Genomic DNA, 27,241 nt, shown 5'->3' on the forward strand with positions numbered 1-27,241 from the left:
ATTATTTTTCTGAGTACAAATTACAAATTGTTTATGATTAGTCATATTAAATTAATGGTTTGATGTTATATAAGATTATCTTACTTACTGATTTAAAAAAAATTGGCTGGGATGCTTATTAATTTTGTTTACTTTTCAGGAATCCAACATTTGATATATCTTTAGCAAAAGAAGCTGCCAATTTGTTTGTTGGTCATAAAGATTTTAGAGCATTTATGGGGAAATCCGTAAATCCTGAGATAGTTACCAAGCGTAGTATTGAGGAATTGACTATAACCAAAACATCATCTCTCCTACCTTCTACAGAAAGCAAATACTATGATTTCTGGCAAGTGACTTGCAGAGCAAAATCATTTCTTTTTCGACAGGTAACTAAACTAATCAAAAATGAACTGGAGTGTGAGTGTAAAGACAACAGTTATTCTCACTCACTTTTGGGTGCTATAGTCCTTGTAGGACCTGGGCCTCTGCCACTGTTCTTCCCCATGTTTCGTGGTCTCTACCGAGACTCCTCCATTTTTCGATTCCCATCTCTCTCAAATCATCCAACCACTGACGACGAATATGGATCATATGTCCTGTGATTCTTCCTTTGGAGCATCTTCATTCCAGTCTCATTCCTTTCTTGTGTGGCCCTCTCAAAATCCCCATCAAATCATGGGTTCCTCCTTCCAGTCTTTCTCTCTCCTAGAACTTCACATGCCGTAGTCCTGATTGCTTCTCCTAGTCTCTTCCACACCCAGCTACCTCCTTCACAATCCATTCTTGCCACCGATGCTGGAGTCTCTCTTGGTATTTCTGCTTAATAGCTTTCTCCATCAGGCCTTCCATCTCAAACCTACATGTTTTTCCTTCCAATGTCCTCTTCTCCGTGCCAAGTATTGGTTATATTTCGCCAGAACCAGGAAGTGGTTTGAGCAGCAGTCCGCTCCTCTGTAACTATGTGCATCCATTATGTGCAAGCAGTGCCGTATGTCATCCAGCTGTCTTTTGGTTCTGTCACCTGGGCTTACCCACATTGCTTTATGAATATTTTTGTGGGGAAACATAGTGATCGTAACTTTCATATCTTTTGAGGCAACGAACTCAACAGTTCGGAAGCCATTGTCATGCCTGCTATGCTGCCCGGTAGTGGGTCTATATATTTCTTCTTTGCCTATCTGTGCATTGAAATATTCTCACTAATTTTATTATTTATCAAAGCAGTCAAAAGTTCTTTTAAATGCAAAATAATATTGACAGATGTTGGACAACATTAAGAATATTCCAAAATTAGGATTTAAGTAGTTGTCTACACTCTCTGTTTTGCTTTTATATTTATATTAGTTTTCAGTCAATTTGATTTAGACCTAGCTTTATACCTAACCACTAGGAGGAAGATGGGTCCATTTGTAGGTTGCAGCAATTATTTGAGTTAATGTCTCATCTGATATTTTATTTTGAAGACTCAAATTCGAAATAATATTAATTAAATGTGTTTATTCTACCTGTTTATAAGTATGTAGTGGCTTTTGGTTCAACTAATCTCTTGAATGTTTTAAAATAATTTGAGTTCAATTTTGATAAAAATATTGATAAAAATGGTTTATAGGTATTCTCTTAACTATGGCTATTTTTTTCTGATTTGTGAGTTTGTTTTGTGAATTTTGTAAATGATTTTAATATTCAATTTCTCAAATTCTCAAAAGCCTGAATGAAACATTAAAAACTAGGTATAACTTAAGTACTTGTGCAACAATTTATAAGTATTGAATATAGTGAATATCTAAGTTAATATTTTAAAACTTCAAAAACAAAAAATGTAAGCTCTTTCTGTTTACTTTATCTACATTTTCGTGAAAGGTTATTGGTGCATATATGAATTATTTGGAAAAAAATTCTCACTTCTTACATATATTCTTAAACGCATTAGGTTTTTTGTTTAGTTGACATATGAATATTAAAACTTGGTGGAGTATTCGGGTGCCTTCTGGTTAAACTTTACAGCATCTTACAAAATTATATTCTGTTTTATGCATCTGTGCCTTTAAATATTTGGAAAGTAAATAATAATTACAATAGTATTGTACAATACAATAGTATTGTCTAAATTTTTTGAGTTTTTCAGGTGTTAGAGGTACTCAATTATTACACCATGCTTCAATATTCATAGACTTTACTGAAGTAAATATCATATGAAGTAATAATGTTCAAATATTAATGAGATACAGTAAAAAATGTGTACATTTTTATTTCTTTTTTAAAAAAAATTATCAATATGATAGCATAACAATTGCTAAACATTTTTTATTTGGTTTTTATAAAATACTTCTTTCTCCCTAATACAATCATTTTTGGAATTCTCCAAATTCATTATGTCCCAAACTATATTACCTACTCGATCTTACTGCATGGAATGTAGATTTGGCCAGAAACAAATAACAACCTCTTATTATTAGTTCCATACACATAATTCGTTTAGTAGGTAAAATATCTTCAAAATTTATTTTTGAAAATTCTCTGAAGCATCTAATTAATAAAGATGGCATTGAGACCTAATATAGAATTAAAAACATTCATTGAAATGTTTGATTTCTCCTTAAGTAGTCATGCTATGTTAATCTAATTTATTTTTACTATATTTACTTGTTTGTTAATTACAGTTTTAAATCAAATTATCTTTCACGGGGGACTATGCCCTTCATTGGATGGCACTCATATTTTTGTTATCATCTGGAAAAGAAACTTTCCTCTTATATTTTGGGGTAAAATTGCTCACTTTGCAGTCAATCCTTTACAATAGGAGAGAAGAGTACAGGTCTTTGTCTGATTTTTCAGTGTTTTAACTGTAAATAGAAGAGAAAAGTTTTGATTTGTTTTCTGTAATAAGGTTTCTTAAGCTTTTTAACAAAATTAAGTGAAAATTGGAGCAGAAAAAAAAAATAAATAGGGGTTAATTGATTTTGTGATGCGAGATGCAATGAAAGTGGTGGGAGAAAGGAAGCAACACTTATTGATTACAGCAAGAGAATTTTTATATTGTAAGTAGAGAGTAGGAGCTTTTAGGAGTTTAACAACCCTGGCAGTGTCGGTCTGATTGAGTGAGCTCATGTAATCTCATAATATCCTATTATAATATAAAAATATCCATCTAGAACTGACTTAGGAAATGGCTGTTTTTTCTAATTATTGTTATTCTAGAACTAATGTTGTCTGCCTTCAGCTATAAGAGGAAACGCATGATCATTATTAACAAAATTTTAATGCATTATTTCATTTCCAGAAGTTTCACTTCTGCCAACCAGTCCAAAGTTTTTTTATTATATTTCATTTATTTAATTACTTGTGTGTCTCTAGACGAAATATATAAATTTGTGTACAGCTTTAAAATTTAAGGTTTCTTGAAAAATAGCTTTTCTCCATTAATTTGGGAATTTGGAATAAAATATTAAATGTAAGGAGAGATTTCAAAATCCTTTTTTCCTTAGGAAAATGTTATGAAGTAAACCAAAGGATTGTATTCTCTTCTGAATTTAATTTAGGTAGAGGTTTTTAGCTTTATGTATACTAGACGATGATATTGTCAAAAAACTATATTTACTGTTTTTAGGTTCGAAGAACTGTTGGAGTTTTGATTGCTGTGGCTCAAAAAAAGATCTCTATTCCAGAAGTCGAAGCTATGTTTGAAAACCCAACTAAAGATTCATGGAATCCAAAAGCAACTGTGGCACCACCTCATGGCTTGTACTTGCAACATGTTGAGTACAGGGAAGAAGATTTGCTTTGTGATGTTGAAAGTAAAAGAGAAATAGATATCAGGAGAATTTGAAAATGAGTTTTTTGAATGATTTATTGCTTAAAAAAAAAAACCTTAACCACACCAATACCATGGTTCGTCACACTGATGGGTCTCTTTCTAAAGAAGATGTTTACTCAGGTAGTCGTGAAGTTATTTCAACTGGTTTTGGTTTTGTGGTCGATAACAAACCAAATCTCGAAGTTACTGAAGTTATTCAGGGTTTGTTGATGGGCTCACAAGATGTTGCTCATTCAGAAGCTCTGTTAAAGAACTATTCCATTAACTGTGTGATTAGTTTAGGAATAGAGGTTCCAAATTTTGATGGAATTAAATATTTATTTATAGAAGTTTTAGACTTACCTGAATTTAGAATTACAGATGTTTTTAAACAATGTTTTTCATTTATAGATATTGAAAGAGAACATGGCAGTGTTATTTATGTACATTGTAATGCTGGTATATCTCGATCAGCATCTCTTGTTATTGGTTATGTAATGAAAGAATTGAATATGAATTTTGAAATGGCCTATAGCTTGGTAAAATCTAAAAGAACATCTGTAAGACCTAATGAAGGATTTATTAAGCAACTACAGGAATATGAAAAAAAACTGTTTGAAACTTAATGTTTTTAGTTTTTTTTTTTTTTTTAAAGTACTTTAAAAGTTGTTATTACTAAACAATAACTTATATAAAATAAATATTGTAATATAAAATATACTTTTATGTTCACTTATTTAGTTATATTAGGACTATCTTAACTCGTACACATGTTCAATATTTCTTATTTTCTATATGAGGGTTTATTTGATGCCTTCGACAGTAATAGCCATGTATTACGTATTGTCTCTAAAACACTATTTCAGTTGTATCTTATTACAAGTCTCACCTACCTAAGTTAACTCTTTTATATTTTAACTAAGCCGCGATTGCATGAGGTCACTAGGGAGTCCAGCTGGTTGGTCTAAGTTGACTGGTGCGAGCTACTGGCCTTGATTGAAGATCACTGGTGTAAAGTGGAAATAGACTGGTCCAGTCCAGTTCTTCCTAGTACCAAAAACCTGAGGTGGCATGATCAATTACACCTTACATTTCAGTCCAGTGTTATATTTTTTTAACATATTTTAACTTAATAATATCGAAACTAAAGTATGCATCATTAAAATTATTTACAGTGTTTAAAAATATTTACATTAATTATTTATTCAAGAATTGAAAATTTAATTATAATTAAACTACATATTTAATTATTTATTTTATCTAAATTAAATATAAAAAATACATCATATATTGTAGACAATTGTTAGAGAAACCAGATTTATTCCTCTTTATTTCTCAATTGAGAATTAAAAATGTTCAGTAGAGGGAAAAAATTTAAAATTGTAAACAATTACAAATGCATGGAAAAAATATTTGAGCAGTTTGTAATAATGACAAACTAGAAAATTATTGAAATATAAAAATTACCTGTATTTTACAGGTTCTTTAGGATCAGATAATAAGAAAATTATATTGAGGTGACATTTTATATTTCACTTATATTGACAAGACATTAATAATATTCTGTCTTTTATTTATTTACGTCAGATTTGTCAACATCATAATATTTCACTATCATTTGAGTAATTGACACTATTCAGAGATAATTACTATTTAAATATGGATTAATTACTGCAGATTAATTAATATGGAGATAATTACTATTTAAATATGGATAATTGTTTATTCATAATTTTTTTCTTGACTTATTTATGTGTGTTTTTGAGAATATTGGTGATTAGTCAATAAAACGACTATATTGAGACAAAGTTTCGCAACTTTATTGTTTGCATAGCCATAATCTACAATGTACTGAGTATAATTTAAGATTAATAACTAGAAACATTGCTTTCAATTGTCTATTACAGTGTGTTCTATATTGCTGTGATATTACTTACTTCAGGTTTGTGCCAGAACTGAAAAGGGTTGACATGGAGGAAGGTAATTGTGGGATGGGTTGTTTTAGTTTTTCCAAAACATAACCGGTCTTTGTAGCAGGCAGTCAGTCTGTTATTTCTGTTTTGTATTTTGTCTATTTATATTATTATTGTTAATTATGTCATATGTGTTTAAGAGATTGGAGTAACAAATTTAAATTTTGTACTTCTGATTTTTTGTTGGTAGCCTGATTCTTATATTTTTTTAAACACATTTAAGACAAACAAGACATAGATTTAAATTTGACACTAAAATGATAAATCATAAAAAGAGCACCTTCAAGCGAAATTTAAAAGAAATGATCACTATTGAAAAATATAAGGATCAGACTATCAATAAAAAAATCAGGTAGAAATAATAAATACAACTATGTAGAAAAACTATTAGTATGTATTTGTATTACAAACTAATGTAATAGACAATTGTAAGTGATGCTTATAGTTATTCATCTTAAATTAAACTCTGTAGTTTAATTTAACATTGTACATTGTTGTTTTTAAATAATTAGTTGGAGAAATCTTTTTTCAAAACATCTGTTTGTTTTTTTTTCATTATAGGACATAATTATGCAAACAATAAAGTTCTCCGTTGTCTTTTGGATCCAAATCAAGCTATTTTAAAAATTGTAATTTATGCATTTTGTTCTGGTACATGTGTACCAGTGACCTATAAAGGGTTAATAATTCACTGGATGGCCATAACAACATGTTCGCCTAACTGGCCTCAGTATGGTGGTGGCTTCAAATTTGAACCGATTAGCTGGGCTGCCTACTTGCTTAGTTTAATCGTGGCTCAAGTACCAAATCATTTTTTAATTTCTTTAAAAACAAGTTTACTTGATTAGGTAAACTCTTTACCTATTTTTGCTTTATTTGTTTTTCACCAGACTGCAGCATAAAACTATAAATTTACGAAGCTTTATTGCATTATGAAAAGTTTTATTTAGCCTCCTCACATAGGCAATTTGACTTGATAGGTTCTCTATGGAAATACAGGAATTTTGAAAGTCAAAGGTTTTTAAAGTTCAGACATGGTGACTACCTATATAATAAAATAGTTTAATTTATCTTATAAAAAAAAATTCTCAAATACAATTCTGGTTATCTGGTGTGTTTTAATGTTATTAACATAGGTTTAGTTCAGTCCTTTGAACTCTAAATTAATATGAATTATTATTGTTCTAGAAAAAAAAATATATATATGGGTCTACAAGGCCAATCAATTATATTATAATCCATGTCTTGATTTGACATTTTCTGGAAAAGTCTGATAGCGAGATACTGTTTGAAGTAGCCGCATCTTAACAGTAGTTTTAACTATTATCGTTTAAACCTAAGTGGGTTGAGATTTATTTTTTGGTAGATCCATGGAATGAATCTATCTTCTCAGTCTGACTAGAATAAGGTGGTAACCTGGAAGATAACCAACTGCCCCATATGCCAAAAATGGTCATATAGAGTGAAAATAAAAAAACGCAAGAGAAAAGAATTCTTTCCTGGCACGATAATGAATAACCAGGGGCCTGTTTCATAATGAAAGCCAATAGTATATAAATACAAGTATACAAACTATAAAGTACAAGCACTGATACATTTTGTTTCATGATAGGGACGATTATTAGTGATATTACATTAATTTAAAAGTAAACAATTGTCTGGAAGAATTGTATAAGTCAGTGAAATTGTACTAAATAGAAACTACAAGATTAATAGTATTAGTTTGTACTTTATTATGAAACAGGACCCAGGAATCCATTAGAAACATGTCTTTGTTCTTTAGAAAAAAGCAATGAACCGAAATCTTATTGATACCAAGCTTATCATGGATCATTATGGAAATACACCCAACAGTGATGACCTCAATAAGGTAACCGACAGCTTCAGTAAGGTTGACTGTCTAGTCAAACTTAGGCTGGTAATTGTGGGGTTCATCTTCCATGAATAAAACATTTTTGCCTGTGAAAGGATGATTTGAACAAATTGTGCCTGCAATCCATACAAAAATTGTGTGTAGTCCTCCAACAGACACACTTCCTTTTTACGCATCTTTAAACTGTTTTCCAACTTATTGTGGGTTTGTACCAGTGGCTGGTCCCTTTTCTCATAGATCCGCTCGGGTATTCTACCCAAGATTCAAGTCACCCCTCTCTTGCTGAGCCGTAAACTCAAAATTTTTTGATACTTGAATGACCATCATTGTAACCATTAACTAGTGCAATGCTTAATTTAATGATCCAATGAATGAAATGTTAATTGGTTCATTAATATTTTGCACTAAATTAATCCATCATTGTCATTAAGAAAGTGGCCAGATTTATTAGTATAAAAAAAAAATCATAAAATTAAGTAACGAATAAATTAATCAAAATTACATGATTTCAGAGCTCTTTATTATATAAAAACCAAATAAATTGGCATTATATACAAGTAACTTAAAAATAATACATAAAAAATTCTATTTTCAAAAATAATAAAACATACAAATAGTATAAAATATTATAAAAATGTATTTACAGGTTGCAAATATATCACAAACAGAACAAATTCAGTTTTTCTCTTATGTAAAACAATTTCTCAGAGGTAAAAATAAATTAGTCATTAGAGATAAAACTTAGTTACTATTTGTACTATTTTCTAATGCTAAGACTCAGATGAGAGCGTTTGGTACATCTGTTGATTTGTAGAACATCCTGGGCAGGTGTGAAGGGTATCATGAATAAACATGTCACAGTCTAAACAGAATACCTCACAACATTTTTCACACTTGTAGACCTGTTAAGCATAAAATATATTTTACTATGGTTGTAAAGACAAAAGGAATTCTAAAGAAAAAGTTTTTAATAAAAATGGCAAGCATTAACAAAGTCTAGTTAGAATCTATGTATATATAGTTGACCGTAAAAATTGATATATAAGAAGATTGTAAGGGTTGCGGTCAAAAGTGAAACAAAAATAGTTTAAATAAAACTAATAGTTGTTAACTATTTTTGTTATTAAAAATAGTTGTAAACTGTTTCTATTTATTTTTTAATAGTTGTAAACTAGTTTTGTTTCACTTTTGATCGCAACCCTGACCATCTTCTTATATATCTAGTTAGAATCAATTCAAAGACAAAGGCTCAAAAGTGAAAATAGATTAACTAATAAGTTTGTTGGTGAGGTGAGATTTTTTTTTCAATTTTTACAATAATGTTAAGTAGTAATCTAACAATAAAATTTTTTTTTATTCTAAACAGTGATTAACCTATTCACTTGTACATTGTTGTTAAAACCTCAGTCATTCTTGATCAGCACTTGCCATGTAATACTAAGTTATTAATTTGTTTGAGGCTAAAAAAAGGTCAGATGAAAGTAAAAGAGGTTTTTATTAAATTTTACAAAATTATTAAGTAGTTTCACTGTTGGGAAGTCTTAGAAGTTTAAATGAAAATAAAATAAAATAGAAAGTAATCCTGTAAGGTAATAATTTTGTTGAGAATATAAAAATCATAGAAGCTTTAAGTCTTGAGATTTAGTTGTTGACTTATGCTTGCACAAATGATAAAAATCTCTGAACACTACTAGTCAGTAGATATCATAAAAGAAAAGATTGAATCCCGATCAGTGCCCAAATATTAAACATTATGTATGAATTAAATTACAATCATTGAAAAAAGTGAAAGTTAAAAACAGTTTCAGCTACTACAGATTATTTAATTATAAGAGCTTGTAATATTTTGTTTAAAAGGAGAACACAATTATAAAGTTAGTTGTTTAAGATCATATAAAGATCAACAGAAAATATTTATTTTTCGGTCAATTATTATAAACATGGGCCCAGTAATGGGCAGGTAACGCCTAACTCCTTGGACTATTCTCCTCTTCAGAAATATTTTAAACAAATTAAAATTAGTAGTAATCAAGCAAAAAAATCATCAAACCTGTTTATCTATAGCCTTGAACTGTACTCGACAACCAAAGCATACTGATGTTCGATTTTGATCAATAGGAATTTGTGTGAACGGCTGAACAGGAAATAGATGATGGTAGGACCTGGCTAAATGAGGAGCTGAGACCAATGTTAAACCACAGACTTTACATTCTGCAGGAAGCTCACAATACTTGCTTCTGCACTGTGGGCACAAATATCCACCACCGTCAAGCTTGCTCCCTTCCTCACTGTCTAAATGACTACAAAAATATTTTGTTTTAATATGCATTTTTATAGAAGTGCACTTATTTATCAATTCTACTGAATAAAACCATTATTAAAAATATGAATAAAGAATAAGTGTTATTGTAAAGATGTCTCCTGAAACTATACCAGCTATATCAAAGATCAAACATAAAAACTTAATCACCAAGCATTCTCAGCATTAGAACAATAATGAATGCCAAACCAGCATTGCAGGCCTTCTTCAGGACAATCAAGACACAATGAAGATGATGTTTCATATTATTTAATTTTTAAAGAAACTGGACAATAAAAATAAAGTTATTTATCCTGAGAGATAGAATGTACATGCAAAGCTATATGTTGCTGGGTTATTAGTAAAGTCAACATCTATAAATTTAAAGTATGGTGGAGGTGTCTGATGCGTTCCACATCTAAACAAAACTAGAGCCTTATGAAAATTTATTATTTAGGTTCAGCATGTTAATATATGGGGCAGATTGTACTTACAAGGAGCCACTACTTGAAGTGGAAAGCAAACCACTACTACACCACACTTCAATATTTATAGAGGTCAACTTCATAAACATATTAAAGTCAATGTGTAAGTATATTCCATCCCTTAAGATGGTTAGAGTTATTTCTGTATTTTATTTAGGTTTGTTTTTTATGAAGTATATTATTTTTATATTAAAGTTACTCAATTGTTATATTGTAGCAAGATGATTGATTGATCATGTGTTGTATATAAGAAGGAAGGTTACAGACCAATACACTATTCATTATGAGCCAACATTTCGTCCCTCTTTGAAAGACTTCCTCAGGCCTTTTGTTCATTATTTTCCTTTTTCTTGACTTCTATTTTATTCTTATTTCATTTACTTTCAAACGTTTAGTGTTAACTGTATTTTTATATTTCTTTCTTTATCTAATTTTTTATTTGTTATTATTTCCGTTTTCATTAATTGTCTGAAACCATTTTGTAATTCGTGTTTATTTATACTTTTCACTGTACATCTTATGTATATTTTCTTTAATTTACTTTGTTTATTTTTATATAAATTTTCAATTTTTTTGTCATACTTTTATTTTTGTAATCTATTCTCTAGCTTTTACATTATTTTAGTTGTTTGTATCTGTTTTAGCCCTGAGGAAGCCCTGCAAAGTGGGGTGAAACGTTGGCTCAATAAAAATAGTTTTATTACTATTTGAGTTCTTTTGACTGCAACCGGACCATATTCCTTTTATATATATTTACTATATACGATCATAAACTCACAAATGACATGGAATCAACAAAAAGTCAAAACAACTTGAAATATTTTATCACTATTTTGACCTTAATTCAGTACCATTTTAAAACATCACTGCATAATTTGAACTAACAAACTTAAAAATTAATAGTCGTTTACTCAAAAAATCATAACATACCTTTACTTAAAGGATAATCAAATTAACCATTTTTTGATTAATAGAACAGCTTTATACTAATGTGAATTTGCTTTAAATTTTGGGAAAAAAAGTTACTCAAATTATCTTCCATGAGTAATGTATGGCCTACCAATTGATTGCTGCTATCCTGATGTAACTTTTCAACCTAAAGCCAAAAATACAGCTAATAACAAATTTATCAAACTTGAATTTACCACATGCACATCGCAAGATAAGTGGTCTTGTTGTCTGTTGGAGCATGGTGAGGAAATCCCATCTTTACAAGGGCACTGCTGCTATGTTCTGCTGCAGCTTGTGGAGGCAAAGCATGTGTTGATAGCAGATGTTTAAAATGAACGTCATCCAAAACTACACCGTAATCCCCTCCCGTAGTCATACATAAAGACTTACAAAGTCGTACATCTGCAGACAAACCAATAATGGATGCTCTAATACTAGCAGTTTTTAACTTCTGAAAAAGAAAATAGAAACATATCTTATAATTATGTAATAAAAAAAAATTTATTCATTATTTTTGAATATCAGTTATATAATACCTGAATTGTAATGTTAATATCACCAGGATCACAAGTTGTTAAACTGCTCATGACCACTAGTATTTCTCTAATAGCATGGCTTGGCATATGCTTTAAAGATGAAAGAGCCAATTCCAAAGCATTTTGCAAAGAAGGCTCTCCACTACAACTATTTGGTTGCCCAAAGTTAGTTTTTAAAATTTCTAGTTGTTTTTTATAATTACCAGACAATTCTGTGATCTAAAAACAAGATACAATTTTTTTATTAACTGTCACATAGTAAAACAATGGAAGAAATATAAATGCGAGAAAATTTTTTTATTCTTAAAGACTGGTAAAATCAATTTTCTTCTGAAGACAATCACAATTTTAGGTTCAGAAAAATTATACAAGGTGCTCTATAAAGAAAAGAGTATTTATAATATTTTCCAAGCAAAAATCCCTGTTTTTCCAAAAGTCTCTACGACTTTCATCTGTTCATATCTTCAAATATAAGAAGTCAGTTGGGAAGGGGTACGGTACGATCAGTGAAGAGAACACTAATAAAGAAAACTTATTCATTTTGGCCTAATTGTAGGCCTTGGTCAGGATGACTGGTTTTGAAGATTCTACTCTAGTTGATTTCACATTTCAGCAGGTTTATAAAAAAAGGTCTATAATTTAAGAATTCTAGGAATGATTCAAACCTAATTTGGATGATTGGTAACGGTTGTTAAACTACGTGATTTGCTCTCAGCAAAAAACTTTTCTCTTTCTTTTGTAATCAAATATTCTAAAATTAAGATAAAGATGGAAAGAAGAAACTCCAGTATTTTTATGCACCCAAGAACTCTGAAAAGCAGAAAAACTAAAGATAAGATACAGAGCTTCAAGTCAAACTTAATTACATAGTATAAAAATTTTGAACCATTATATAATCGAAAAAAAAAGATTAAATTATTCCCAATATAAAAATTTATTTGGTGAGTTAAATCAAAATCTGTCCTCATTTGTGGTGAAAAAACTATGAGAATAGTTTAATCAACAATTTGAACATTTTTTTTGGATATGCTAGACTATAAAGCATAAGGTTTCTATATTTTCTTCAACATACTCTAACAAAAACCATTTTAGAAAAACCAAAAATAGGTGTAAAAATCAAATATTTTGGTGGAAGAACCACGTCAATATCATTTTTTAACTTGAGATATAAATAAAGTAGTTTCAGAGTGCTTTATTAACAAGCTAGCATCCCACATGATAGTTTCGCATGCTCTCAAAAATAAAGAAATTTGACTAATAATTTATTGGAACTAATTAGATATAATTTTTTTTTTTTGATAACCTCTACCTGGCCATCTCTGACATATGGGCCGAGGAGAGTGGAGGAGGGTTAGCCTATAGGTAACCAATGAATGCTAACAAGAATCAAGTTTTCATTTCATGGGACTACAAAAAAATAGTAGTCAACCTGCTCAGGCCAGAATAAAACCAGTACCACTGTAAAAGACTTACTGTCATTTTCATCTAGTTCTTTCCACAACAAGTTTTGCTTTACGACTCAGTTACTTCACAAATGATGATTGTGTTAATTTCAATGCTACCTCCTCAATACTATTCCAAGAGATTCTTCATCAACATTCAGACAGACAACAATGGTGATTTTTCATCATTCACAGAATTTTAAAAATATCTACATAAAGTTGGTAAATTAGATCAGGAAAGGGACATGCTTGGCAGAAATCCAGGTAAAACTGGAATAATTTTAGTTTACATATTCTGCATATAGAAGAAAACTAGGATTTTGTTAATTTCTGTTTGGTAAAACATCATGAATACATAGAAATTATCTGACTTATTAAAAGAACCTTTTAATATTAACATTAAAAATATCTCTAAAACTGTATACTTTATCTGCATTAAGTGATTACCAAAACATTAGAATTCCATTAAGGTGTATATACAAAATGGTCAAACTAAGTATTACCTAATTTTTCAAACTTTTGGATTTTTTTCCGTTTTGTAAATTTTACACTTCAATAGTATCCCAAAGATAAATACTATTGATTGTAGATAATCTAGCTAGTTTTCTATCAACATGAAACAATATTATGGGCTAGAGACAACAAAGATGTTGAAGGTATTCTTGGGGAACAATCAACATCAACAAGAGCATCAAATGTATCAGACGATGAAATAATGACAGTTAATAGACCAAAAGAATGGTTCCTGACAAACGAGCACAATATGCACTGTCTAAAACCATACTGAAATTCTGTGACTAAGTGCTTGTGAGAGTCATATTGCGAGCGTTTTTAGCAGAGATGGTAATACTTCCATTGAAGTCCATGGAACCAGACAACAGTATATTGAATCGTGATTCAAAAGTTACAGTGAAAAACTACTAAATGATACATTCTGAACTGTTCTAAAGGAGTCTCATGGAAAAAAGATTCAACCTTGCAAGTCTTCCTTCCATACAATTGGCTGAAGAGCAACAAATTTCATGCATAAAATCATTCAAATCCAGATGTCGTATAATTGTATCATACGAAGTGGAAAACTTTGAAGTTTGGTCTAATCACAGTCACAATGAACAAAGAGGAGCACTCCAGAAAATCCTGAATATTGTTCCTTAAAGGAGTACAAATGCAGCAGGAAGTGCAGTATTAAGTGCTAAAAAATTTGTCCCAAATGCAAAGATCACTTATATGATTTAACTGACCCAAATGAAAATGATATAGCTCTTATAGAAAAAAAATTGTGGTTTAAGCCTGGAAGGTTACCAAGCTACTCTTGAGACAGACGAGGATATTCACTCATCTGAAAATTTTCCAACAAGCACAATCCATATTTACACAAAAGGATATTCTGAAACCATGTTTTTAAATATTTAACTTATCTACACAAGATCCTCTTATAAATTTCTTGTTTTTTACAAAATTTCCAGAAGTGAATATTATATGGATATTTGATAGAATACTATTGGTGTATTAAAAAAAAGAAAAAGAAAAAAAGAAATGTATTTTCAATTAAAACAAATCGTGATCTCAGATTTTCTATAGGAGAGTATTTGTAGCTATCTTAAGGAGGAAATTTTGAACCACTTTGGCAAAAGTTCTGGGGAAATATTTAACACTATTAAAATAACCAATAGATGCAATTATATCAATAACAGGCAGGAATCCGATGCAATTGCTGTCTAACTACTTTAAACATGATTCATGAATCTTCAATAGTTTTACCATACTTCCTAAATCTTAAGAAATAGACCAACATACCTTTTCTGCACGTTTATTCCTGCTTATAATAAAACCAAGTTGACTAAGAGGGTTTTCATACAAAAATTCTTCAACAAATCCTTCCATTAACTGCAAAACATAATAGTAAGCCAGGTATTCCAAACAAAAAAATATTTGAAGCAAATTGAATATTAACTTTTAGTGTACATAGTTGTCGGGTAGGTTTAAGGTCTTGATCATGCATAGCTTCAGAAGCATCAAGAATGATATACATATGTCTCATCATTCCTAATCTTGTATGTCCTTTTCTTTCCATTTGTGCTTTACGCTTAGCACGCTGAATGATTTCAGCAACAGAAGCTTCCAAATTTCCTTGGTCATCTTCTTGTATTGCCTCCCTTAAAAGTATAATATGATTTTAAAACACTGTTATACAGTAAACAATTTAATAATAAATTGCATTCATTACTCACCAAGTTTTTTCATAACCAGTTTCCCAACGGTATTCTTTGACATCATCATCATCAGCCATGTTGAATTAACAATTTAATTATTGGTACAAATAGATGTAAATAAACCTTTATTTTAAATCGCAAGGAGCCGATCAACTCTGCACCGATTCAATAGTTGATTAGAGTGTTTGTCTAGCAAGGTCCCATATTTGTTATTGCTGCTGGAGGTTACTCACTGTTCAAACATGCAACACAGGTTCTTCTTTGAGGTTATAGCAAGTTACTGCTTATCAGTTGTCTTATTTAACGTTGTAATTTAGTGTTGTAAACAGAAGAGTGTCAAAATTCTTGGACTTGTGGTTTTTGCCTAGATACTTCAAGTTTGAAAAGACCTATAGGCACTGTACTAATTATATCACCAGAATAGTTTATTCACTCTTTAAACAGCTTATTATTTGGATCTTATCATTGTTCACAAAAATGTTTTGGCTAAAAGAACCAGTCTTTACTATTCTAGGAATGGTTCTTATGACAATTATTTTAGGACTTATTTTGCAGTTTTCTTGGATTGCACTGTCGACCGCACTTAAAGATTATTTTCCTCATTATTAACATGCTTATAACTGATTTAAGTAGTTTTCTCAACTATTCATAATTGTGACAGCCCTGAATCTACTGAATAAATTTTATTTTGATTGGGTATGAACTAACATATCTTATGTTATTATTGTTTTTCATAAAAGATGTATTGATATTTATTGAATGTTTAAAATAAACTGGAAAAAATCAACTAGCTTCCACAAATAGTTGAGTAAGAGTTTATATTGGATGGTTTCAAGATGTAGGTACTTAATTAAAGTTTATTTGATGACATCTTGCAGGGTTGAAGCTAAAATACCTTTAGTAATATTAATTTTATTTCATAATAGTGTTCTAGCCAGGAAAAATGGTCAATTCATTGACAAGCTGTAGTTACTATTGATAATTGTTTACAATTAAATGGTTTAAAGATGGCGGTCATTCAATTTTAGTTCTGAAGAAAGTCGCTAAGACGCCGCGCTGGGATCGAATGATATGACGCTTTCGACGTCCATTTTACCTTATGTCGACTTTGTAGTATACAACGAAAAACCTTGGTCAATTTTCGTCAGGCATTGTTATACCAAGAGGCGGTAAAGAGACTTAAAATTTGCTTTCGATGAAATTTACGTTTTCTTGTGATAAGTTATTTATGCGCACTCTATAAATTTTATTGTTATTACGAGTGCTGATATCATTCATTTTGTATAATGTTAAAGCGTTAGGGTAGTTGAGAAATGTGACTCGTCACTTAAAATAGGCAGTCATGAAATTTAGTGAGAGCGGGAATAATTACTATATGATTATTGAAGCACAACCTCATATCACTTTAGAGTTTAATGATGTTGGATAAGTTTTTTTATGCTTTCTGGTCATCTTTCACCAGTTGCATTAAACTGAATATTTTAAAATTTCGTTGTCAACGGTAAAGTGATATAAACAATGTTGGCTACAATTTTAAAAAGATAATCACTTTTAATTGTGTTTACTTATTTAGTGTTAATGTGCTTAGTTTTGTTATTGAAAACAAAGATTTACCTATTACAAATATTTTAGGCTGCTTAATGATTAAGTGGAGCAATGGAAGAGGCTATTAATAATGAAGAAGCTATATCTGGTAAATATTTATTAGCAGTTTCTAAGATTGATCTTTTATTTTATAAATTTATTATTTGTTAAATATGTAATAAATGATTTTTTTTCAATATAGATTATTTCATAGTGAGTACTCATGGTGATGAAAATGTCACCCAAACAGATGAAAATCTTGACAACAATTTAAGTAATAAGACAGAAGAAGGCTCAGAGCCAGTTGAGGAGGAACACCTGTCTGGTTTAAGAATTACTCAAGATGATGGAAAAGATCACCAGACAACCGAAAATGTTGACAATGATACACCTCAAATATCTGTTACTAAAGTTCTTAGTGCGACACAAATTGATGAAATGTTTCATTTCAACCAATCAAAAGGTGATGAAGAAGGTAATGAAAAAGAAGATGAAGAACCCTTTGATCTTAATCCTCAAGTGAATATTGAAGATATGAAAGGTGTTTATTAAACTATAACTAGTTACAATTGGTTTAGTGATTTTTTGTTCTGTTTTAACATCAAAGATTGTTTCAGTTGCTCTTGATGAATTAAGAGAAGTAGATGTTCTAGTTTGTGGATCTTGTCACAACGTTGTTCATTTTGTCGAAGAGTTTATGAAACACAAACCTGTTTGTAAAAAGAAATCAGACTTCCATGGGAATATTGCAGAAACTAAGCCACAAGTTTGGGCTTTTCTGTTATGGAAAAATGCACAAGCAAAAATAAATAAACGTAAGTTCATTAGATTTACTATTCTTATAATCAACTTCAGTTTTTAAAGTATGCATTAATTATTATCTATTAACATTGGTAAAAGTGTTTGTGTTTTATAATATTGATAACTGATCAATCAGTTTTCATTAGTCTTCAGAAATATTTAATGATTTGGGTTTAAATAAACCTAGATGACTTCTTGGTGTCAAAACTATAATTTTTGAGAAAGAATATCCACTGAATGAAGAAAATCTAGATAACAATTATTGTAATGGGTTTTATGTTCTTTTTAATAGTGTGGTATATTTTGATAAAATCCTGCAATATCTTTCTGAGAAACAAGCATTGTATGGTTATGAAAGATAATAGAAGAGGGAAGGTATTTTACCGACAATTTGGAAAAGAGTAGATTGTTCCTTAAGTACTCTTATGTATCTAGGTGATTTAGTTTTGCTCCTAAAACAATCTCATTGATTGATACATATCCCTTCTACTGCTTATACTTGATGTATTGTTATGATTTATCAGGCGATTTCCTGCCATTCATGCAAGGACCCCCTTGGGATCTTACTCTATGTTGTAAGGTAACTGGTTACTTCACTCACTATGAAAATTATTTGGTGTAAATTTCTGCTCATTATAATGTAACAATCATTCTTCAAGGTGTATTTTTTTTTTTTAACTGAGATTGGATACATTTTGATTTTAAATTTAATTTAATTAGATTCCAACAATCACTAGTAGCAAGTACTTAGGTTTAGTAAAGGTTACTTTGCTGAGAGTTAAAATTGTCCGTTTTCTTATAAAGAAGGAAAGGTAATATTAGCTATAAAGGATTGAAAGGATATCAATTGGTTTTCTACTACTGCCATCAGTTCCAAGAACTTAATTAACAATGCTTGAGGAACATCTACTGTTTTACATTTTTAAAAACATTGTTCATATGAAATAGATTTCTGGTTTTCATTTATTTTATTTTATTTATCACCATATAACTTTTTCATGAGATATTTATATTCATATAGAAGTGGGAATATTGGTAATAATATTCTATAAACCAATTTGATTTATGATATTTCTCTGGGAATTAATGCAACCCTACTTTCGTGTGTGGTACCAGAAAGATTATCTTTAGCTACTGAATTATGGTATAATGTATTAATTATTTTATTTGATTGATGTTTTTGTGTATTTAGTTGTGAAACTAGTTACCAAATTATGTTGATTTTATTTAATTGAAAATTTATTTTAGGTGGAACACACATTGAGGAAAGCTCCTGGAAATTATATCAAAAGTGGTGTAAAATGCCAGAAAGAATAAGAAATGCATGGGTAGCTGCTGGTCAAACAGTCATGAATTTTAGCACTTTTGGGTATGCTAAGCCTGTTGATACAGTTATTAAGGTAAGAATACAAATTTTCATATTCCTTAGTTACTCGAGTTAGATATGCATACATATAAAATATATGTTTATGAATATAAAAGGTCCAACCTTCAGGATAAGAATTTAAAGGTAAGTAACTATATTCAAAGTTCTTGGAACAGATTTCAATAGATCCTCTTCATCCCTCCATGGTTGCTAAAAAATAAAAAATGAGTACTACTTGAGTACTAAAAAAGTATAATTTTTTTAAAATAATTATTTCATAGACTCATCATTTTACTGTTAATTAAAAATATAAGTTTTTTTCAATATATTTGAGCTTGACCAAGCTCAATTTGAGGTATACCTCCCTAAGTAGGCATTAATGATTCAGGTAACCAAATTATGGACTTATTATTACATATTTGATTAAAATTGGATCAATTTAAAATTATTTACATCTACATAAATATGAACTAGGTTTCAGGAGTGATAAGTATGATTAACTATTAACACAATATTGTATTTGTTTTCTTATAATTTTTGTCTAACCTGGAAGAAAAAATTGTATTATTTTTATCATATATCAGAAGTATTTTTTTTTTCTTTACAAAATTATAGATTTTTTTATTATTAGTATCTACACTTATTGCTTTGCTTATAACTTTAGGGGAAATAAGTATTTGAATTATTTTTTTTTCTTTTCAGCCATTGCCTACAAAGAAATCAACAGATAAGGAAGATTTTGATGAAGGTAAAGAATCATGATTATATTTAGTTATTTCTTTCTCTCTCATGCTATCTTCTCATTTCTGTAATATTCTTTTATATGGGTCATTGAATGCTTAGGTGATGTAAATCAAACCTGGACTTCTGAGCTACTCAAAATTTTATAAGTTCTCTAAGATTTTGAGTTAAGAATAACAGTTTTTTTTTTTTTGTCAAAACTAATTAGTCACAAGCGTATCCAACTATCTAAAAGTATTGATCCTCTCAGTAACTAATTGATTAATTATATTTTTGTGTGGAAATCAATTTGATGAGTAAAGATTTGTTGCTGAATCGTGATACAATTCTTGCTCTCAATGGCTCTTATAGCCTTTATTTTCTTAGTGACTTCCTTAATGAGCTTTCCTCTTTTGCATCTTTCTCACAAATTCCTATCATTAAGTCGATTTTTTTTCTTTCTGGTAAAAACAGTTTTTGTATTATTTGCTGTGTTTTTTCTATAAGATGGTTATGTTTGCATCAAATATTGTTTATTTTCTCCCTCTGTTATATTAACATTTTCATTTTTGAGTTAGATTGTTAAGGATAAATTTAATTTAATCTAATTTATTTAGTTTAACTATTATGCCTCTTTTAAAGTGTCATTTCCTTTCTGTTTTATTTACTGTATAATAATTTTTTTTTTTTAATGTCTATGGTAAACAGGATGTCTAACAGTTAGGAATTTTGGGAACATGTCCTGGAATTTTGTGTATGGTTGGGAGTTCATAGTAAATCTTGCAAACCTTGAATGCCTTACCTCAATTATCTTAACTGTAAAATAAGCTAATTTTGGTAGTCGGCAGAGTAAAGGGAAACTTTTTTTTTTCATTCAGCCTTACTTTATTTATGGCAAATAAGTACATGATATGTTAACTCTAGATTTCCTAAGTGTTGCTCTAGTTGTATTGTGCTGCTCTATGATGCTTTAAATTACCTTTGACTTTTATTTCAAGATTAAATACTTTGAAGTTGAATGTTGGATGAAATTTAATTCATAGAATAATTGTAATAGATTATATATCGATATTTTTATATAGTAAAAAAAAAATTGTTTTCTATGATAGGTGTTGGTAATGAAATTGTATTATTAAATAAAAAATATAAATATATATATATACATATAAAGGAAATAAAATAAGGAAATAAATAAAGGAAAGTGTAATTTTCCTGATACTTGATTATTTAATAATTACTTTTAAATGATTATTTAGTAATACTTAATTATTGTTTCTGTTATTTTAGGTGAAGAGGAGAAACCTGTTATAATGAGAAAGCTTGTTCAAAGGGATTCATCTGGAGAAATCAAAGAAATTAAGTCGACCACTGGTGTTAAAAAAAGTTTGTACTTTTCTGATTATAAAATAGGTTTTAATTATCTCTCGATTATATTTATCTCCTTAAACTTTTAAATTTTTTATCAGATTTTAAATTATATTTTTACCCAGCTTCATCATATATTATATAGAACAATTGTGACCTACCCCTAGCCATTGTGTCATGTCCTAACATTTTTTGATAAAAAAAAAATAATTTCTAACAGCTATTTTTGTTGTGAATAATTTTTACTTATTAAATAAAAAATATGTTTTTTTTTTTGGGGCCATATACTGCTTGAATAGTATGGTATGTAGTAGATATGACTATTATGAAAAATTTTGTTTGCAAGATATCAAGCAGTGAGAACTCTTTGATAGCTGTGGGGTTGTTACAATTAAAATAAGGGTTGAATCCAACATACTCATCCCCAATAACTTCTAATGTTTTTGCTAAAAAATTAAAAAAAAAAAAATTTTCCTCTCTAGGAATGGAAGATATTGAGAATATAAGAAATCAGCTTGAGGATGGTGATAGCTCACAAGATAACAAGGAAGTTATGATGGTAACTGTTTTATTCTGTTTATGTTCATTAAACACTGTGTAGCTTTAAACTAAGCTTCTGTATTGTACGGTATATGTATATATATATACTTGTGTATGTTCAAAACCTTTTATTTCTGGTATGATTAGTTGTTTGTTGTAGTTTACTCTTACTTTAAACCATTGGTTCCCAACTTATAGAAGTCTGTAAACCACTAACCCCTGAAATTGATCCATGTGGGGCCCATCCTCACTCTCAACTTGGGAAAATATTCGAAAATCATGTTGCTTAAAAATGCATTCGAATAATTTTTGTTGCACATTTGACTGTTGAAACCTGTCAAATATCCCACTAACACCAATAAAATAGTTTTAAATATAAATCTCACGAAAATAGGTGTTTCCAGCCCATCCTAAGGCCATCGTGGACTACCAGTAGTGAACCAATGGTTTAAACAGATGTTTCAATATGGAATTATTGGTTCAGAAATCACCCACAAATGGGTATGAATATTACATAAGCTTATAGTAATTATTTTGTTTTATGCTCTTAAAGTTTCTTTCTTTGTTTAAAATTACCTTTCAATGTTTTCTTATGGATTTTAGTCTGGAAACATTTAATTTTTAAAACTTAATTTGATGTTTTATTTCTAACTTGTAAAATCAACTGATATCTAATCGAACAAAAAATATTTCTAGTTTTCTTAATTTTCCTTGGAAAAATATTGAGTACAGAAGATTATATTTGCCAATGTTACAACTGAATCGAAATCTACTTTTCTCAGTTGTTTACATCAAACAACAGCTGCATTAGGTGCATATTTTAGTTGCAAAATTCTATCTTACATATTAATCAAGGAGTTTGTTGTTTTCTTAAATAACTTGATGATGCTCTTTGCAATAATTGTTTTTATTTTACATAACTTATTTCATCTCATTACATTCTGTCAATTTGAATTTACTGAATAGTGAGCTTACATTTAGGTGTTGATTGATGGTACAGCACAAACTTTTTTTTTTTTTTTTTTACTTTTTTCTTAAGTAAGTATTTTTGGCTTCTTAAACATTTTCTCTGCGGCAACGAGCTGGACTTAATTCTTACTAAAATACTATAACAGATCTTAAAAAATCAATTTATTTTCTTTATTCTTATAACCAGTTTTCAGTTAATGCTCATGTAGAAGTAAAATTACTGGTTGGTATGACATAATCCTATTTAGTACCTACCTACCATCTCGTATTTTTTTTTAAACAATTTTATTTAAAAAACAACCTGATTGTGTAGAAGTAATTTTGGACTTGTTTCTTGAACTATAACATTGGAATTTAAATTTTTTTTTAAAATACCATTGTTATGTTTAGAATATTACGGTTTTGCTGCTTGTTAGAAAAAAATGTATATAATTACTTCTATTTGGGGTTGCATGGCATGGTATAATTGGCAATCATTATAAATACAATTTACTTTAAAGTTTCCTTAAAAATAGTTTTAATTAAAATTATATTCTTGGGTTACCATTTGAAAAAACTTAGTTGCATGTAGCTATTATTTAATTATGAATTCTGATCTGACAATGTAGAGTTGTGATTGTTAAATTATGTTAATATATATACAGTATCACATCACAAATGATTTAGTCCATTCTAAGTTAAATAAACATCATTTTATCTTCTTAATCGTTTATATTGGCCTGTTACAGGGGCCAACCGATAGTGAAACACCAAGAGTTGGATACACGAAAATTCATAGGGTTAAGGTAAAACATAAGTCAATTAACCGTTAACTTTGAAAATATGTTTGCTGTAAAGCATAGAACAAATTATTATTTTGTGCAGATATTTTTAAATAACTTGCTTTGGTTGACATTATCTTTCGAACGTTTAATAACTTCTGCAACCATTTCAACTGTTTAATGTTTAGAATATTATTTTGGATTAAGAAGATATTTTTCATAATGGTATGGTAATTTAATTGAAAATGTTCAAAAGATATTGTTATTAAGGAGCATATTAATATTGTAATTAAGGTTTGTTATTGAGGACCTGATAGTGGAGCAGGCTGGAGCGAGGATCCCAGAGCGCTTAGTTTAGGAAGGTTCTTGGTTCGAATTCCACCTGGGTCAGTCAAAATTTATTTTACGACAGCCCTGAGAAAAAAATCATGAATCTTGACATTCCCACTCTGTGGCTGTTATTGTCCTCAGTGGAGGATTAGAGCCTTAGGAAAAAAAGAAGTCTTTCTTTAAATTTTACAGTATTAATTTTAGTATAGTATTAATTCCAATTAGGGTTCATCTTGTATTTTTTGTGAGGAATTATTCTTTTACTTTGCTGTTTATAATTATCTGGAATTCGAAAACTAAATCTTATCAAACCTAATGTGTTTTTTCTCTACTGCCATTTATTAATTGTACATTAGTCTGTGTTTCGATAATATGCTTGTGTTCTTATTGCTGCATGTTTGCTTTTATTAACTTAAGTTAACGTGGGAACAAGACAAATTAACTATACTTTTGTTAGTTCAGCTGCCTGTTTATAAAATTACTGTTAAGCTTCCAAGGCATTGATTCTGTATCTTAGTGAAGTCATAACTGCTACAATACTTTCTTATATTATTTTACTGCTGAATAATTATAATTAGATGACCTGGAATCATTTGAGAAATCATAAAATTATTTTCACAACAAATTTATCGCTAACCATATTAAAAACTATGAACCACTATTAATTAATAAACTTTTTTTTTCAACATTATTACAATCTGTCAAGTTACACTAATTGTTTATTCACAAATTTGATAAGAAAGAAGAATGGTTTAAAAGTTATGATATATTTAAAAGGCAATTAAATTTTGAATATAATAATGTCAGTACTATTCTCAGTCCCACAGATCGGGTATGACAATTTTTATAAAAAAAAGAATTTAATTTTTTGAAGTAATTCAAGTCTCTTATAATAATTTAAATATGTTTAATTGTTCTTATTAAAAAATATTTGAAATTTGCTCTAATGACCGATTGTTTGTGTGCTTACTCGCTTCTTAAATAAAACTAAACATTTAATATGATGAAAGTTTGACCCTCTGCACTCAAGCCTGGTGACATATATATAATACTCATACCTCCAGCCCTGTACAAGTTCATATTTCAAATATCACATTATTGGCTACAACAGATTCCAAAGGATAAATTAGACAATTAATACTGGTAATTTGTAAGAAAGATATATAAAACAAAAAACTGTTCCGATGTGAGCTGCAGACGTCTTTCTTTATCAGAATAAGTAACTGACACAAGTCAGGAAACCTTGTGAGAAGGTTCAAACAAGCATTTTTCAAGATTTTGTGTTTGCCCATATAAATAATTATATACAAAATAGTTTGGCTTAAAAAATTATTCTTTATGATGAAAAAATCAATCTTCAGAAAATATGATAGAGTTGGTCAGGGCTGTGATCAAGAAAAAAAATAGTGGAAAACTTCAATAGTCGACTTCATGTATTTGGTCAAGAATCATTAGTCATTATACTAATTATAAGGATAGCATTTTACAATTTAATCCATTATCACTTGATGGGTTTATTGTTCCATTATAACTAAAATTAAGTTAAAATGCACTTCAATGCTCTTTTTCTTGTAGGGAAAAGATGGTGAACAAGATACATTACAGGAGGAAGAGTTTGTTGTCGAGAAAATCGTTTCTAGAAGGTTCAATCCTAGAAGGAAACAATACGAATATTTGCTTAAGTGGGAAGGATACCCCTCGTAAGTTCTGTTACTTTTATGAGTTCGAATTTTTAAAATTTCTAACTTTTTTTGTAATTAATTCTTAAATTAATAGTGAGCAAAATACCTGGGAGCCTGCTGAAAACTTGGAAGCTTGCCAGCATCTACTTAAAGCATTTGAAGAAAATTTGGCCAAACAATCATTGAATAAACAGAAGACAGCTATATCGAGGAAGGTTGAAAACAATCAAACTTCCAATGCTGGAAATTTTTCTTACGGGTAAGCTATCTATTAATTGTATATTTTCACTATTATTCAAATTATATGATCAAATAATTATTTTCTGTTTGTGTCTAGTGGTCGGCCAATCAGGTACAGCAAACAGAAAGCCTTGAATCAAGTAAAGGCTTGGTGTGGTTCTATAAAGCCCGATGATGCTGAGCTTGAAATGCGTAAGTTTTTAAGATACCATTTCCATTATATTGCTAGATTTATTTTAGGTGCATGTCATACAATTTTCCTTTCTGTATTCTCCTATCTTTATTCTTCAGTGGAATCACCTTCATATAAAATATTCCACTCAATATTTAATTTTAATGACTCACTGAGTTAATAAAAAAAAAAAAAAAATGTGAAACAGAGCAAACAAAGAAAATAGATTAAGAAGGATTGGATTAAAACTGTAATTATGGCATCTGTACAAAAAAGGAAAAGATTTAATATTTATCTTAAATGACTTAACATTATTTTTATGTTCAGTGAAGAGGAGGATGCCCATTACGGACTCAGATGAGGACGAAGACCCTTTTGCAAAGAAGTTGAAATTAGAAAGAGAAACTGACAGTGAAGATAGCATGGGTGGTCGAGTTGTTTATTCTAAGAGTATGTTTAAAATTTTTTTCCGTATATTAGTTATTCTTTCATCAAGTAGCCTTAGTATTACCATTATTACTGAAAATGTTTGATATTAGGTGGTAAGAGTGGCATCATTCGAAGACCTGGTCGGCCCCCACTAAAGCCCAAAATTACTAATGGAACCACTGAAAGTTTAGCAGCAGTCCTCGGGCTGGAATCGAGCGGTGATGAGAGCAAGTCATCTGCTGCTCTTGATGCTATCAACAGGGGCATTGTTAAGAAGAGCACCGGCTTGAGTCCTCACAACCAGCAGGTTTGTATTCTTGGTAAAATAATATATTCAGTTTAAGTATAAGTTTTATATAAAAACAAATTTGTTTGAGATTGTTGGGCTGGGATTCACAGAGCTTATTTATCAATATTACTTATAAGAATAAAAAAGATTTATTTTTTTTATGTGATGTGGCATTGCTTTTTACTAACTAACTTTATATAAAAAAATTGTGGCATGAAAATACTCCTGCTAGAATTGACCAGTGTTGTCCCCTCTTCCCAACCATTTCTGTTTCATCTCTTATGTCACAAAATCAATTTACTCTTCTCTCTGAGTCTACTCTCATCATAATAGTTTCCAGAAAAGTACATTTATTAATATTTCTCATAAAATTTTCACATTTTTCTTTTGCAAAGGTATGGAAGAAATACAAAAATAAAACAATTTACTGGGATGGTTAATTATCT

General features: G+C 29.6%; 4 protein-coding genes across 12 annotated transcripts in view; 3 read left to right on the top strand and 1 right to left on the bottom strand.

Moving 5' to 3' along the window:
* The window catches only part of LOC106692862 (tRNA pseudouridine synthase-like 1), a 16,087-nt gene extending 12,273 nt beyond the window's left edge, over positions 1 to 3,814 (top strand). The window contains exons 5-6 of the mRNA XM_014439075.2: positions 140 to 368; positions 3,590 to 3,814. Coding sequence (XP_014294561.1) covers positions 140 to 368; positions 3,590 to 3,808 — 448 coding nt within the window. The 3' untranslated portion in view covers positions 3,809 to 3,814. The remainder of the gene's footprint in view (positions 1 to 139; positions 369 to 3,589) is intronic.
* Positions 3,815 to 3,867: 53 nt separating this feature from the next.
* Positions 3,868 to 4,401, top strand: LOC106692863 (dual specificity protein phosphatase 19). The gene has a single exon (XM_014439076.2). It carries the CDS (start codon positions 3,868 to 3,870, stop codon positions 4,399 to 4,401), a length of 534 nt encoding a protein of 177 aa, XP_014294562.2.
* A 3,723-nt stretch (positions 4,402 to 8,124) lies between these two features.
* On the bottom strand, positions 8,125 to 15,776 carry Ssl1 (general transcription factor IIH subunit 2 Ssl1). Of its 2 annotated transcripts, XM_014439060.2 has the most exons (7): positions 15,566 to 15,776; positions 15,289 to 15,490; positions 15,132 to 15,221; positions 11,893 to 12,111; positions 11,551 to 11,807; positions 9,672 to 9,921; positions 8,125 to 8,523 (listed from the first exon to the last, which is right to left on the bottom strand). In XM_014439060.2, the coding sequence occupies exons 1-7, from the start codon at positions 15,622 to 15,624 to the stop codon at positions 8,392 to 8,394; spliced, it is 1,209 nt and encodes a 402-aa protein (XP_014294546.1). In that variant the 5' UTR covers positions 15,625 to 15,776; the 3' UTR covers positions 8,125 to 8,391. The 2 variants fall into 2 exon arrangements, with proteins under 2 accessions (XP_014294546.1, XP_014294547.1); XM_014439061.3 differs by lacking the exon at positions 15,566 to 15,776 and having other exon boundaries at positions 15,300 to 15,483.
* Positions 15,777 to 16,102: 326 nt separating this feature from the next.
* Positions 16,103 to 27,241, top strand: part of Chro (chromator) — a 37,468-nt gene continuing 26,329 nt past the window's right edge. For 4 of the 8 annotated variants that reach the window (XR_010842715.1, XM_014439056.2, XM_067044804.1 and 1 more), the window contains exons 1-13: positions 17,055 to 17,240; positions 17,334 to 17,672; positions 17,749 to 17,946; positions 19,181 to 19,332; positions 20,001 to 20,046; positions 21,306 to 21,401; positions 21,866 to 21,942; positions 23,621 to 23,677; positions 25,559 to 25,683; positions 25,760 to 25,924; positions 26,003 to 26,097; positions 26,405 to 26,527; positions 26,617 to 26,813. Coding sequence is in view for 7 of the 8 variants with exons in the window: in XM_014439056.2 (XP_014294542.1) it covers positions 17,204 to 17,240; positions 17,334 to 17,672; positions 17,749 to 17,946; positions 19,181 to 19,332; positions 20,001 to 20,046; positions 21,306 to 21,401; positions 21,866 to 21,942; positions 23,621 to 23,677; positions 25,559 to 25,683; positions 25,760 to 25,924; positions 26,003 to 26,097; positions 26,405 to 26,527; positions 26,617 to 26,813 (1,707 nt within the window). In the remaining variant the exon portion in view is untranslated. The other 4 variants (XM_014439054.2, XM_014439052.2, XM_014439053.3 and 1 more) reach the window with 4 other exon arrangements.

Source organism: Halyomorpha halys, unplaced genomic scaffold (assembly GCF_000696795.3).
Source record: "Halyomorpha halys isolate HHAL.00 unplaced genomic scaffold, Hhal_1.1 Scaffold74.1, whole genome shotgun sequence".
In the NCBI taxonomy this organism is placed as follows: domain Eukaryota; kingdom Metazoa; phylum Arthropoda; class Insecta; order Hemiptera; family Pentatomidae; genus Halyomorpha; species Halyomorpha halys.